This window comes from Tachyglossus aculeatus, chromosome 4, assembly GCF_015852505.1.
Source record: "Tachyglossus aculeatus isolate mTacAcu1 chromosome 4, mTacAcu1.pri, whole genome shotgun sequence".
NCBI lineage: Eukaryota > Metazoa > Chordata > Mammalia > Monotremata > Tachyglossidae > Tachyglossus > Tachyglossus aculeatus.
The window spans coordinates 9,982,589-9,996,677 of NC_052069.1; the positions used below are offsets into that span (position 1 = coordinate 9,982,589).

The following is a 14,089-nucleotide window of genomic DNA, read 5'->3' on the forward strand; positions in this document are numbered from 1 at the left end:
CACCCACCTCGCTGACCTCTCACTGCAACCCAGCACGCTCGCGTCCTGCCTCGGGCCTGACAGACCGCTACTCTCCCCGCCTTCAAAGCCTTCTTCAAATCACAACCCCTCCAAGAGGTCTTCCCCTGCAGCGTTCGTCAGTGGGAAGAGTCCCAAGTCACGGGTTCAAATCCCGGCTCCGCCAGCTGTCAGCTGTGTGACTTTGGGCAAGTCACTTCACTTATCTGGGCCTCAGTTCCCTCATCTGTAAAATGGGGGTGAAGACTGTGAGCGCCCCCCCCATGGGACAACCTGATCACCTTGTAACCCCCCCAACGCTTAGAACAGTGCTTTGCACATAGTAAGCGCTTAACAAATACCATTATCATTACAGCACTTAGAATAGCATCTTGCACATAATAAGCGCTTAATAAATGCCATTATTATTATTATTATTATTTCTCCTACGTCACCCTCTCTCTTCTACATCACCCTGGCACTTAGATTTGTACCCTTTATTCGCTCCACCCTCAGCCCCATTACACTTATGTACTGTGAGCCCACTGTTGGGTAGGGACCGTCTCTTTATGTTGCCAACTTGTACTTCCCAAGCGCTTAGTACAGTGCTCTGCACACAGTAAGCGCTCAATAAATACGACTGAATGAATGAATGAATGAATGTACATATTCTTAATTCATTTTAACAGCTGTCTTCCCCTCTAGACCGTAAGCTCCTTATGGACCAGGAAAATGTCCTCCAACTCTGTCATACAGTCCTCTCCCAAGCAACTAATACAGTGCTCTACACCCGATAAGAGCTCAATAAATACAACCGACTGACTGACCGAAATATCGCTTCACTGGCGGAGCCGCTATTGTGAAACAGGCTGAGTCAGTAGAATAATGTCTTTTAACAAATTCATTCAATTGTATTTATTGAGCGCTTACTGAGTGCAGAGCACACAAATGTAATAAGGTCATTGGGAGATTTCAAAAGGAAACTTTGTGATTTCCCGTTCTTTCAATATATAAGTGACCATGTTCCCTTGGGGAATAAACTCCAGTCTGGGATTGTTAGACCCTTTGGACAACGCTATAAATTTGTTGAGGCCGTCGCAACTCCATTTAGAACAACGATGCTCCAATTTATTAGGTACTTACCTAACACTTTCTAAGCTGTTGATAAACTTACACAGCGATGCTAACGATAATTATGGTATTCGTTAAGCACTTACTATTTGCTCTTAGAAAGCAGCATTCATTCATTCATTCATTCAATCGTATTTATTGAGCGCTTACTGTGTGCAGAGCACTGTACTAAGCGCTTGGGAAGTACATGTCGGCAACATATAGAGACGGTTCCTAACCAACAACGGGCTCACAATCTAGACAGGGGAGACGGACAACGAAGCAAAACAGTTTTGGCTCAGTGGAAAGAGCCCGGGCTTGGGAATCAGAGGTCATGGGTTCTAATCCCGGCTCTGCCGCTCGTCAACTGTGTGACTTTGGGCAAGTCACATCACTTCTCTGGGCCTCAGTTTCCTCATCTGTAAAACGGGGATTAAGTCTGTGAGCCCCGCGTGGAACAACATCACCTTAATAATAGCAATAATAATAATAATAATAACAATAATGGCATTTATTAAGAGCTTACTATGTGCCAAGCACTGTTCTAAGCGATGGGGAGGTTATAAGGTGATCAGGTTGTCCCACGGGGGGCTCACAGTCTTAATCCCCATTTTACAGACGAGGTAACTGAGGCACAGAGAAGTTAGATGACGCGCCCAAAGTCACATAGCTGACAATTCGCGGAGCCGGGATTTGAACCCACGACCTCTGACTCCCAAGCCCGGGCTCTTTCCACTGAGCCACGCTGCTTCTCTATCCCCCCCTTGTATCCCCCCGCAGTGCTTAGAACAGTGCTTGGCACCTAGTAAGCACTTAACAAATGCCATCGTTATTATTATTATTACCCCAACGCTTTGAACAGTGCTTGGTACCTAGTAAGCATTCGACAATAAATATGATTGATTGATTGATTGATTCTATTTATTTTATTTTGCCATTCTATTTATTTTATTTTCCTATTCTATTTGTTTTATTTTGTTAGTATGTTTGGTTTTGTTCTCTGTCTCCCCCTTTTAGACTGTGAGCCCACTGTTGGGTAGGGACTGTCTCTAGATGTTGCCAATTTGTACTTCCCAAGCGCTTAGTACAGTGCTCTGCACACAGTAAGCGCTCAATAAATATGATTGATGATGATGATGATGATGATGACAAAGCATTCTCCCCCTTTTAGACTATGAGCCCACTGTTGGGTAGGGACTGTCTCTACATGTTGCCAATTTGTACTTCCCAAGCGCTTAGTACAGTGCTCTGCACACAGTAAGCGCTCAATAAATACGAGTGATGATGACGACAAATACCATCATTATAAGCGCTTAGTAAAGTGCTCTGCACACAGTAAGCACTCAATAAACGCGGATGAATGAATGAATTTGCCAAGCACTGTACTAAGCTGGGGTAGCTGTAAGATAATCAGGTGGCACCAAGTCCCACATGGGGACAGAGTCTAAGTGGGATGGAGACCAGTTGAGGCACAAAGAAGGGAAGTGAGTTGCCCAAGGTCACACAGCAGGCAAGTGACAGAGCCGGGATAGGGAAGCAGCGTGGCTCAGCGGAAAGAGCCCGGGCTTTGAAGTCAGAGGTCATCGGTTCAAATCCCGGCTCCGCCACTTGTCAGCTGTGTGACTTTGGGCAAGTCACTTCACTTCTCTGGGCCTCAGTTACCTCATCTGGAAAATGGGGATTAAGACTGTGAGCCCCCCGTGGGACAACCTGATCACCCTGTAAACTCCTCAGCGCTTAGAACAGTGCTTTGCACATAGTAAGCGCTTAATAAATGCCATTATTATCATTATTATTATTATTGGATCCCGAGGTTCTCCCACTCGCAGCTCCGGGCTCGTTCCGCTAGCTAGACGGGTCAGGCTGCTGCTGTCCTCTCCTTCAGGTATAAATGACTGATTTGAAGATTCAAAACAGAAAAGAGGCATTTTGTGCTAAGCTTTAAAGAGGCAAATGATTTCACATTGCAGGCGGCATCGGCTTTTGGAAAACGTAATGGCCGATCGAAATACAGACGACAAATCTTACCATCTGTGGTTTTGAGAGAACGTTTTCGGAGAAGTCGTCACTGGTCTTCTTTTTAGGGAAAATGTCATAATCAATCAATCAATCAATCGTATTTATTGAGCGCTGACTGTGTGCAGAGCACTGTACTAAGCGCTTGGGAAGTCCAAGTTGGCAACATACAGAGACAGTCCCTACCCAACAGTGGGCTCACAGTCTAAAAGGGGGAGACAAAGTACAAAACCAGACATACTAACAAAAGAAAATAAATAGAATAGATATGCACAAGTAAAATAAATAGAGTAATGAATATGTACAAACATATATACATATAAAGGTGCTCTTGGAAGATATGGGCAAAATCTTACCATTTGTTGCTTTGAGAGAATGTTTTCATAAAACTCTTCACTGGTCTTCTTTTTAGGGAAAATGTCATAAAGATGTTTTTTGAAGACATGGACGAACATCTAATTACAAAAAATAGAGAACCGCAAGAGTTCAAGATTCTTTGATGTGTTTTGTGATTACGGACTTCGGATTTGTTGTTGATTAAAGGACGCATTTCACTGTGATACAAAGAGTCCCGCCAAAACAATATCTGAATATTAGTCAAGAATTCAAAGCATCATCATCTGCTATACTGCATATGTATTTATGGCCAGAGGGCTGTAAGGATCTTTAAAGGTCATGAAATGATCTAATTATCTGTAAGCAAATCTATAATTACACACATAAGTATATATGGTAATCCGTAGGCATGGAACCTAGCACAATAAGAATTATCATTATCAACCGAGCAATCGCATTTTTTGAGCGCTTGCTGTGGACAGAGCACTGTATTTATTTTATTTTGTTAATATGTTTGGTTTTGTTCTCTGTCTCCCCCTTCTAGACTGTGAGCCCACTGTTGGGTAGGGACCGTCTCTCTATGTTGCCAACTTGGACTTCCCAAGCGCTTAGTACAGTGCTCTGCACACAGTAAGCGCTCAATACGATTGATTGACTGATTGATAGTAGGCTTTCGAAGAGCAAATCAGGAAACCTCTACATACCATATGCTTTTCTTGTCTCAGTTCTGTGTCCAAAAGCAGTAAGCCTTTCAAATGAAGACTATAAAGGCATAAGCTTATGTCGAAACTGAAATAAAAAGAAGACATATTATAGTACTTGAAACTTAGGTATGCTATGCTTTTCTTTAAGTGTCTACCGTGTGCCTGGCCCTGTACGACATGCTGCGGCAGATACAAGATGATCCCGGATCCACGTGGGGCTCACGGTTAAATCAGGGAAGGAGAATTAGTCCCCATTTTACAGATGAGGTAACCGAGGCCCGGAGAAGCGACTTGCCCTATGGCCTCCTAGACGGTGAGCCCGCTGTTCATTCATTCATTCAATCGTATTTATTGAGCGCTTACTGTGTGCAGAGCACTGTACTAAGCGCTTGGGAAGTACACGTTGGCAACATATAGAGACGGTCCCTACCCCACAGCGGGCTCACAGTCTAGAAGGGGGAGACAGACAACAAAACATATTAACAAAATAAAATAAATAGAATGAATATGCAAATAGAGTAATAAATATGTACAACCATATATACATATATACAGGTGCTGTGGGGAGGGGAAGGAGGTAAGGCAGAGGGGATAGGGAGGGCTTAGTACAGTCTTAATCCCCATGTCCCCCAGTGCTTAGAACAGTGCTTGGCAGATACTGCTTAACACTCAGCACACTGCTTAGAGAAGCAGCGCGGCTCAGTGGAAAGAACACGAGCTTTGGAGTCAGAGGTCATGGGTTCGAATCCCGACTCCACCACATGTCTGCTGTGTGACCTTGGGCAAGTCACTTAACTTCTCTGAGCCTCAGTCACCTCATCTGCAAAATGGGGATGAAGACTGTGAGCCCCACGTTGGGTAGGGACTGCCTCTATACGTTGCCAACTTGTACATCCCAAGCGCTTAGTACAGTGCTCTGCACACAGTAAGCGCTCAATAAATACGACTGAATGAGTCTTCCAGACTGTGAGCCCGCTGTTGGATAGGGACCGTCTCTATATGTTGCCAGCTTGTACTTCCCAAGCGCTTAGTACAGTCCTCTGCACACAGTAAGCGCTCAAGAAACACGATTGAATGAATGAATGAATACAGCAGACAAGGGGCAGAACCAGAATTAGAACCCAGGTCCTCTGACTCCCAGAGCCATGCTCCTGGGAGAAGGACCTGGGTTCTAATCCCACCTCCACCACGTGTCTTCTGTGTGACTCTGGGGTAGTCACTTCACTTCTGTGGGACCTCAGTCCCTTCATCTGTAAAATAGGGACGAAGACTCTGAGCCCAAGGTGGGACAGGGACTGTGTCCAACCTGATTAGTATACATGTATAGATGTTTGTACATATTTATCACTCTATTGATTTATTTTATTTGTACATATTTATTCTATTTATTTTATTTTGTTAATATGGTTTGTTTTGTTGTCTGTCTCCCCCTTCTAGACTGTGAGCCCACTGTTGGGTAGGGACCGTCTCTATATGTTGCCAACTTGTACTTCCCAAGCGCTTAGTACAGTGCTCTGCACACAGTAAGCGCTCAATAAATCCAATTGAATGAATGAATGAGCTGGTATAATAATAAGAAAGATGGTATTTGTTAAGCACTTACTATGTGCCAAGCACTGTTCAAAACGCTGGGGCAGATACAAGGTTATCCAGTTGTCCCGCGTGGGACTCACAGTCTTAATCCCCATTTTCCAAAGGAGGTAACTGAGGCCCAGAGAAGTTAAGTGACTTGCCCAAAGTCACACAACTGACAAGCAGAGGAGCCGGGATTAGAACCCACATCCTCTGAAAACCAAGCCTGGGCTCCTGTATCTACCCCAGTGCTGAGTACAGTGCCTGGCACGTAGTAAGCGCTGACTGAATACCACCATTATGATGACAATTATGACAAGGAAGAGGGATGTTACCAAGTGAGGTAATAATTAATTAACTAATAATGGCATTTGTTAAGCGCTTACTATGTGCCAAGCACTGCTCTAAGCGCCGGGGGGGATACAAGGTAATCAGGTTGTCCCACATGGGGCACACAGTCTTCATCCCCATTTTCCAGATGAGGGCATAGAGAAGTTCAGTGTGAGCCCACTGTTTCTAGACTGTGAGCCCACTGTTGGGTAGGGACTGTCTCTATACGTTGCCAAATTGTACTTCCCAAGCGCTTAGTACAGTGCTCTGCACACAGTAAGCGCTCAATAAATACGATTGAATGAATGAATGAAAGTGACTTCCCCAAAGTCCCACAGCTGACAAGCGGCGGAGCCAGGATTAGAACCCATGACCTCTGACTCCCAAGCCTGTGCTCTTTCATTCATTCATTCATTCATTCAATTGTGTTTACTGAGCGCTTACTGTGTGCACAGCACTGCATTGAGCGCTTGGGAAGTACAAGTCGGCAACATCTAGAGACGGTCCCTACCCAGCAGTGGGCTTACAGTCTAGAAGGGGGAGACAGAGAACAAAACAAACCATTCATTCATTCATTCAATCGTATTTATTGAGCGCTTACTGTGTGCAGAGCACTGTACTAAGCGCTTGGGAAGTACAAGTTGGCAACATATAGAGTTGGTCCCTACCCAACAGTGGGCCCACAGTCTAGAAGGGGGAGGCAGAGAACAAAGTAATGATAACGATAGTAATAATGGCATTTATTAAGTGCTTACTATGTGCAAAGCACTGTTCTAAGCACTGGGGAGGTTACAAGGTGATCAGGTTGTCCCACGGGGGGCTCACAGTCTTAACAAAACAAAACATATTAACAAAATAAAATAGAATATGTACAAGTAAAATAAATAGAGTAATAAATCCATACAAACACAGATACATATATACAGGTACTGTGGAGAAGGAAAGGAGGTAAGATGAGGGGGAGAGGAAGGAAGGGGCTCAGTCTGGGAAGGCCTCCTGGAGGAGGTGAGCTCTCAGTAGGGCCTTGAAACCATGTGGCTTTCCCCTGAGCCCCGTTGGTTCTCGATTCTAGACTGTGAGGCCACTATTGGGTAGGGACCGTCTCTATATGACGCCAACCTGTACTTCCCAAGCGCTTAGTACAGTGCTCTGCACACAGTAAGAGCTCAATAAATACGATTGATTGATTGATTGATTGCAGCGGGCGTGTGTGCGTGCGGCCCGTCCTTACCTGTCCGCGAGCAGCACGTCGGGGAAGGTGGAGACGGTGCGGACCATCCTGTGGTGGAAGCGGTCGTCGCTGGCCAGGGAGCGGAGGGAGGAGGAGGAGGAGGAGGAGGAGCCGCAGTGGTCTCGGGGCCCGCGGCTCAGGGAGCCCAGGCTGCTGGGCGGAGAGCCCAGGTCCGGCAGCTGGTTGGGCACGGCCGCCTCTCTGGGCTTCTTCTCGTGCAGGGATGGGTTGGACGAGCCGTCCGCCAGAGGCTGCGGGCACACACACGGGGACCCGTCACTGCCCCGCCTTACCTCCTTCCCCTCCCCACGCCACCTGCACAGATACGCATTTACTACTCTATTTATTTTACTTCTACATACTTGTACTGAAACTCCTCACCCTGGGCTTCAAGGCTGTCCATCTATCCCCTCGCCCCCTCCTACCTCACCTCCCTTCTCTCCTTCTCCAGCCCAGCCCACACCCTCCAATCCTCCGCCGCTGATCTCCTCACCGTTAGGCCTCGCTCTCGCCTGTCCCGCCATCGACCCCCGGCCCACGTCCTCCCCCGGGCCTGGAATGCCCCCAATCCCTCTGCCCATCCGCCAAGCTAGCTCTCTTCCTCCCTTCAAGGCCCTGCTAAGAGCTCACCTCCTCCAGGAGGCCTTCCCAGACTGAGCCCCTTCCTTCCTCTCCCCCTCGTCCCCCTCTCCATCCCCCCCATTTTACCTCCTTCCCTTCCCCACAGCACCTGTATATATGTATATATGTTTGTACATATTTATTACTCTATTTATTTATTTTACTTGTACATATCTATTCTATTTATTTTATTTTGTTAGTATGTTTGGTTTTGTTCTCTGTCTCCCCCTTTTAGACTGTGAGCCCACTGTTGGGCAGGGACTGTCTCTATATGTTGCCAATTTGTACTTCCCAAGCGCTTAGTACAGTGCTCTGCACATAGTAAGCGCTCAATAAATACGATTGATGATGATGATGATGATGATGCAGAGCACTGTACTAAGTGCTTGGGAAGTACAAGTTGGCAACGTACAAGGCCCCACTGAGAGCTCACCTCCTCCTGGAGGCCTTCCCACACTGAGCCCCTTCCTTCCTCTCCCCCTCGTCCCCCTCTCCATCCCCCCATCTTACCTCCTTCCCTTCCCCACAGCACCTGTATAAATGTATATATGTTTGTACATATTTATTACTCTATTTACATATTTATTTATTTTACTTGTACATATCTATTCTATTTATTTTATTTTGTTAGTATGTTTGGTTTTGTTCTCTGTCTCCCCCCTTTTAGACTGTGAGCCCACTGTTGGGTAGGGACTGTCTCTATATGTTGCCAATTTGTACTTCCCAAGCGCTTAGTACAGGGCTCTGCACATAGTAAGCGCTCAATAAATATGATTGATGATGATGATGCAGAGCACTGTACTAAGTGCTTGGGAAGTACAAGTTGGCAACGTACAAGGCCCTACTGAGAGCTCACCTCCTCCAGGAGGCCTTCCCACACTGAGCCCCCTCCTTTCTCTCCCCCCCCACCACCTTACCTCCTTCCCTTCCCCACAGCACCTGTATATATGTATATATGTTTGTACGTATTTATTACCCTATTTATTTATTTTACTTGTACATATTTATTCTACTTATTTTATTTTGTTTATATGCTTTCTTTTGTTCTCTGTCTCCCCCGTCTAGACTGTGAGCCCACTGTTGGGTAGGGACCGTCTCTATACGTTGCCAACTTGTACTTCCCAAGCGCTTAGTACAGTGCTCTGCACACGGTAAGCGCTCGATAAATATGAATGAATGAATATTTATTCTATTTTGATATGTTTCGTTTGGTTGTCTGTCTCCCCCTTCTAGACTGTGAGCCCGCTGTTGGGTAGGGACCGTCTCTATATGTTGCCAACTTGGACTTCCCAACCGCTTAGTACAGTGCTCTGCACACAGTAAGCGCTCAATAAATACGACCAAATGAATTAACGGCTCATTTTCCCGCAGCTCTGCCCCTCTTACAGCCCTGAGCCCTTTCCTGCTCCGGAGCATCACGGCCCGGTAGACAGAGTCCAGGCCCGGGCGGCTCCCCCTTCAAAGCCTTACTGATGATGTCGGGATTTGTTAAGCCCTTACTCTATGCCAAGCACCGTTCTAAGCGCTGGGGTAATAATGATAATGGCATTTATTAAGGGCTTACTATGTGCAAAGCACCGTTCTAAGCGCTGGGGAGGTTACGAGGTGATCAGGTTGTCCCACGGGAGGCTCCAGTCTTCATCCCTATTTTACAGATGAGGGAACTGAGGCACAGAAAAGTTAAGTGACTTTTTCATTCAATCGCATTTATTGAGCGCTTACTGTGTGCAGAGCACTGTACTGAGCGCTTGGGAAGTACAAGTTGGCAACGTATAGAGATGGTCCCTACCCAACAGTGGGCTCACAGTCTAGAAGGGGGAGACAGACAACAAAACCAAACACATTAACAAAGTAAAATAAATAGAACAGATATGCACAAGTAAAATAGAGTAATAAAATTGTACATACATGCATACATATATACAGGTGCTGTGGGGAAGGGAAGGATAATAATAATAATGTTATTATTATTATCATTACTGCAGGAGAGTCCTTCCCAAGCACTCAGTACAGTGCTCTGCACACAGTAAGCGCTCAATAAGTACAACTGATTGACTGATCGATTGATTGAGAGTGGAGGACATTGGGGAACTCTTACCCTGAACTTCTGATTGATGGGATAGACGACTTTCGCCTTCAGGGCAAAGGTTGTGAGGCTACTGTTGAAAGGTGACTCGTTCGCCTGTGTGAAAACAAAAGGGCGGTTGCAATCAACAGGAAAAGTCAGAGATTTCAGAAGGGAAGGAGCAAGAGATTAAAGGTGGCCATCCACCTAAGGGCCACAATTCTGAGCCCCCAAGTGGAAATGCTGAAGCGGCAGTGGGACGGGGGAAGCGTGCAGAGATGAGAAATGAAGGGGCTGGGGAGAAGCACGGCCTAACGGAAAGAGCCCGGGCCTGGTTGTCTGAAGGTCTGGGTTCTAATCCCGGCTCCACCATTCGTCGGCTGTGTCACCTTGGGCAAGCCGCTTCACGTCTCTGTCCTTTAGTACCTTAATCTGCAAAATGGGGATTCAATACCTTTTCCCCCCTCCTACTTAGACCGTGAGCCTCATGTACCCCATCGACCATCGACCCCCGGCCCACGTCCTCCCCCGGGCCTGGAATGGCCTCCCTCTGCCCATCCGCCAAGCTGGCTCTCTTCCTCCCTTCAAGGCCCTACTGAGAGCTCACCTCCTCCAGGAGGCCTTCCCACACTCAGCCCCTTCCTTCCTCTCCCCCTCGTCCCCCTCTCCATCCCCCCGTCTTACCTCCTTCCCTTCCCCACAGCACCTGTATATATGTATATATGTTTGTACATATTTATTACTCTATTTATTTTACTTGTACATATCTATTCTATTTATTTTATTTTGTTAGTATGTTTGGTTTTGTTGTCTGTCTCCCCCTTCTAGACTGTGAGCCCACTGCTGGGTAGGGACCGTCTCTCTATGTTGCCAACTTGGACTTCCCAAGCGCTTAGTACAGTGCTCTGCACACAGTAAGCGCTCAATAAATATGATTGAATGAATGAATGAATATTTATTCTACTTATTTTATTTTGTTAATATGTTTTCTTTTGTTCTCTGTCTCCCCCTTCTAGACTGTGAGCCCACTGCTGGGTAGGGACCGTCTCTCTATGTTGCCAACTTGTACTTCCCAAGCGCTTAGTACAGTGCTCTGCACACAGTAAGCGCTCAATAAATACGATTGAATGAATGAATGAATATTTATTCTACTTATTTTATTTTGTTAATATGTTTTCTTTTGTTCTCTGTCTCCCCCTTCTAGACTGTGAGCCCACTGTTGGGTAGGGACCGTCTCTATATGTTGCCAACTTGTACTTCCCAAGCGCTTAGTACAGTGCTCTGCACACAGTAAGAGCTCAATACGACTGAAGGAATGAATGTTTATTCTACTTATTTTATTTTGTTAATATGTTTTTTTTGTTCCCTGTCTCCCCCTTCCAGACTGTAAGCCCGCTGTTGGGTAGGGACCGTCTCTATACGTTGCCAACTTGTACTTCCCAAGCGCTTAGTACAGTGCTCTGCACACAGTAAGCGCTCAATAAATACGACTGAATGAATGAATGGAGACAGTCCCTACCCAACAGCAGGCTCTCATGCCCAGAGGTCCACCACATTAATAACAATGGCATTTGTTAAGCACTTACTAGGTGCAGAGCACTGTTCTAAGCGCTGGGGGGGTTACAAGGTGATCAAGTTGTCCCATGTGGGGCTGACAGTCTTAACTCCCATTTCACAGATGAAGTAACTGAGGCTCAGAGAAGTGAAGTGACTTGCCCAAGGTCACCCAGCAGACATGTGGCGGAGTCGGGATTCGAACCCATGACCTCTGACTCCAAAGCCCGGGCTCTTTCCACTGAGCCACGCTGCTCCTCTAGCAGTCTCTGCCCGAAGGTATGGGGACTCTCCCTTCTCCCCCTCCTCCCGTAGCCAGCCGCCTCTGGATTTCCCGAAGAGGAAAATAAACGCTGTACTAAGCGCTCAGTACAGTGAGCTCATAGTGCTCAATAAATACGACTAGTGGACTGATTGAGACGCACGTTGATTGAGACACACTCAAGTGAGCACTTCTGAGAGGCATGGGACAAAGGATGAAAAAAGATTTACCTCACGGAATATGTCGTCTTCTGGGATCTTAATTTCCCTTCTCCCCTTCCGGGGTGCTGAGGGAGTTTCCCCAGGATGTTCATCGGAGTCCAGATCTTTGAGAAGTCTCAGCGAATCATCATTCTGAAACACCGAATTATATTGGGTTAAATACAGCAACCTAAAACTGAAACAAATCATCATCATCATCAATCGTATTTATTGAGCGCTTACTATGTGCAGAGCACTGGACTAAGCGCTTGGGAAGTACAAATTGGCAACATATAGAGACAGTCCCCACCCAACAGCGGGCTCGCAGTCTAAACGGGGGGGACAGAGAACAAAACAAAACATACTAACAAAATAAAATAAATAGAATAGATATGTACAAATAAAATAAATAGAGTAAAAAATATATACAATCATATATCCATATATACAGGTGCTGTGGGGAAGGGAAGGAGGTAAGATGGGGGGGATGGAGAGGGGGACGAGGGGGAGAGGAAGGTGGGAGCATCGCCAGCAGTGTGAAGCGCTACATTAGACTTGAGCCCCAAGTAGGGTGAGGACTGCATTAATCAATCAATCAATCAATCGTATTTATTGAGCGCTTACTGTGTGCTGAGCACTGTACTAAGCGCTTGGGAAGTACAAGCTGGCAACATCTACAGACGGTCCCTACCCAACAGTGGGCTCACAGTCTAGAAGGGGGAGACAGAGAACCAAACCAAACATATTAACACGAGAAGCAGAAGCAGCGTGAGCACGGACTTTGGAGTCCGAGGTCAGGGGTTCAAATCCCGGCTCCACCAACTGTCAGCTGTGTGGCTTTGGGCAAGTCACTTCACTTCTCTGGGCCTCAGTGACCTCATCTGTAAAATGGGGATGAAGGCTGTGAGCCCCCCGTGGGACAGCCTGATCACCTTGTTACCTCCCCAGCGCTTAGAACAGTGCTTCGCACATAGTAAGCGCTTAATAAATGTCATTATTATTATTATTATTATTATTATTCTCTGTGCCTCAGTTACCTCATCTGTAAAATGGGGATGAAGGCTGTGAGCCCCCCGTGGGACAACCTGATCACCTTGCTACCTCCCCAGCGCTTAGAACAGTGCTTTCACATAGTAAGCACTTAATAAATGTCATTATTATTATTATTATTATTCTCTGTGCCTCAGTTACCTCATCTGTAAAATGGGGATGAAGGCTGTGAGCTTGCTACCTCCCCAGCACTTAGAACAGTGCTTTGCACATAGTAAGCGCTTAATAAATGTCATTATTATTATTATTATTATTATTAGTGCCTCAGTTACCTCATCTGTAAAATGGGGATGAAGGCTGTGAGCCCCCCGTGGGACAACCTGATCACCTTGCTACCTCCCCAGCGCTGAGAACAGTGCTTTGCACATAGTAAGCGCTTAATAAATACCATTATTACCATTTATTATTATATTAACAAAATAAAATAAATAGAATAGATACATACAAGTAAAGTAAATAGAGTAATAAATACGTACAAGCATATATACATAATCCAATCACTCCTCCTATCCCACCTGGATGACAGCATCATCCTCTTGGCTGACCTCCCAGCCTCCTGTCTCTCCCCAGGCCACTCCAGGCCTCGCTCCGCTACGCGGATGACCGTTCTACAAAAACGTTCCGGAAACGTCACCCCGCTCCCCAAAACACTCCAGTGGTTGCCCACCCACCTCTGTATCGAGGAAAAACTGTCCCTTGGCTTTCAGGCTGTCCATCCCCTTGCTCCTCCTACCTCACCTGGCTTCTCCCCTTGCCCAGCCCAGCCCGCATGCTCCATTCCTCCGGTGTCGCTAACCTTCTCTCTGGGCCGACATCTCGCCTGTCTCAATGGCATGCCCTCCCTCCTCAAATCTGACAATTCCTCTCCCCACCATTCAAAGCCTTACTGAAGGCCCACCTCCTCCGGGAGGCCTTCCCATTTTTCCTCATCTCCCACTCTTTTGTGTTGCTCTGACTCACTCCCTTTGCTCTCCCCCCACCAGCCCCCCAGCGCTTATGCTCCTATCAATCAATCAATCAATCGCATTTATTGAGTGCTTA

General features: G+C 46.4%; 1 protein-coding gene across 1 annotated transcript in view; it reads right to left on the reverse strand.

Moving 5' to 3' along the window:
• EVC (EvC ciliary complex subunit 1) overlaps positions 1 to 13,764 on the reverse strand; it is a 101,976-nt gene extending 88,212 nt beyond the window's left edge. Inside the window, exons 1-6 of the mRNA XM_038744852.1 lie at positions 13,720 to 13,764; positions 12,029 to 12,151; positions 10,016 to 10,099; positions 7,297 to 7,547; positions 4,164 to 4,248; positions 3,480 to 3,578 (exon numbers count right to left, since the gene is read on the reverse strand). Coding sequence (XP_038600780.1) covers positions 3,480 to 3,578; positions 4,164 to 4,248; positions 7,297 to 7,547; positions 10,016 to 10,099; positions 12,029 to 12,151; positions 13,720 to 13,764 — 687 coding nt within the window. The remainder of the gene's footprint in view (positions 1 to 3,479; positions 3,579 to 4,163; positions 4,249 to 7,296; positions 7,548 to 10,015; positions 10,100 to 12,028; positions 12,152 to 13,719) is intronic.
• Between the last annotated feature and the right edge of the window lie 325 nt (positions 13,765 to 14,089).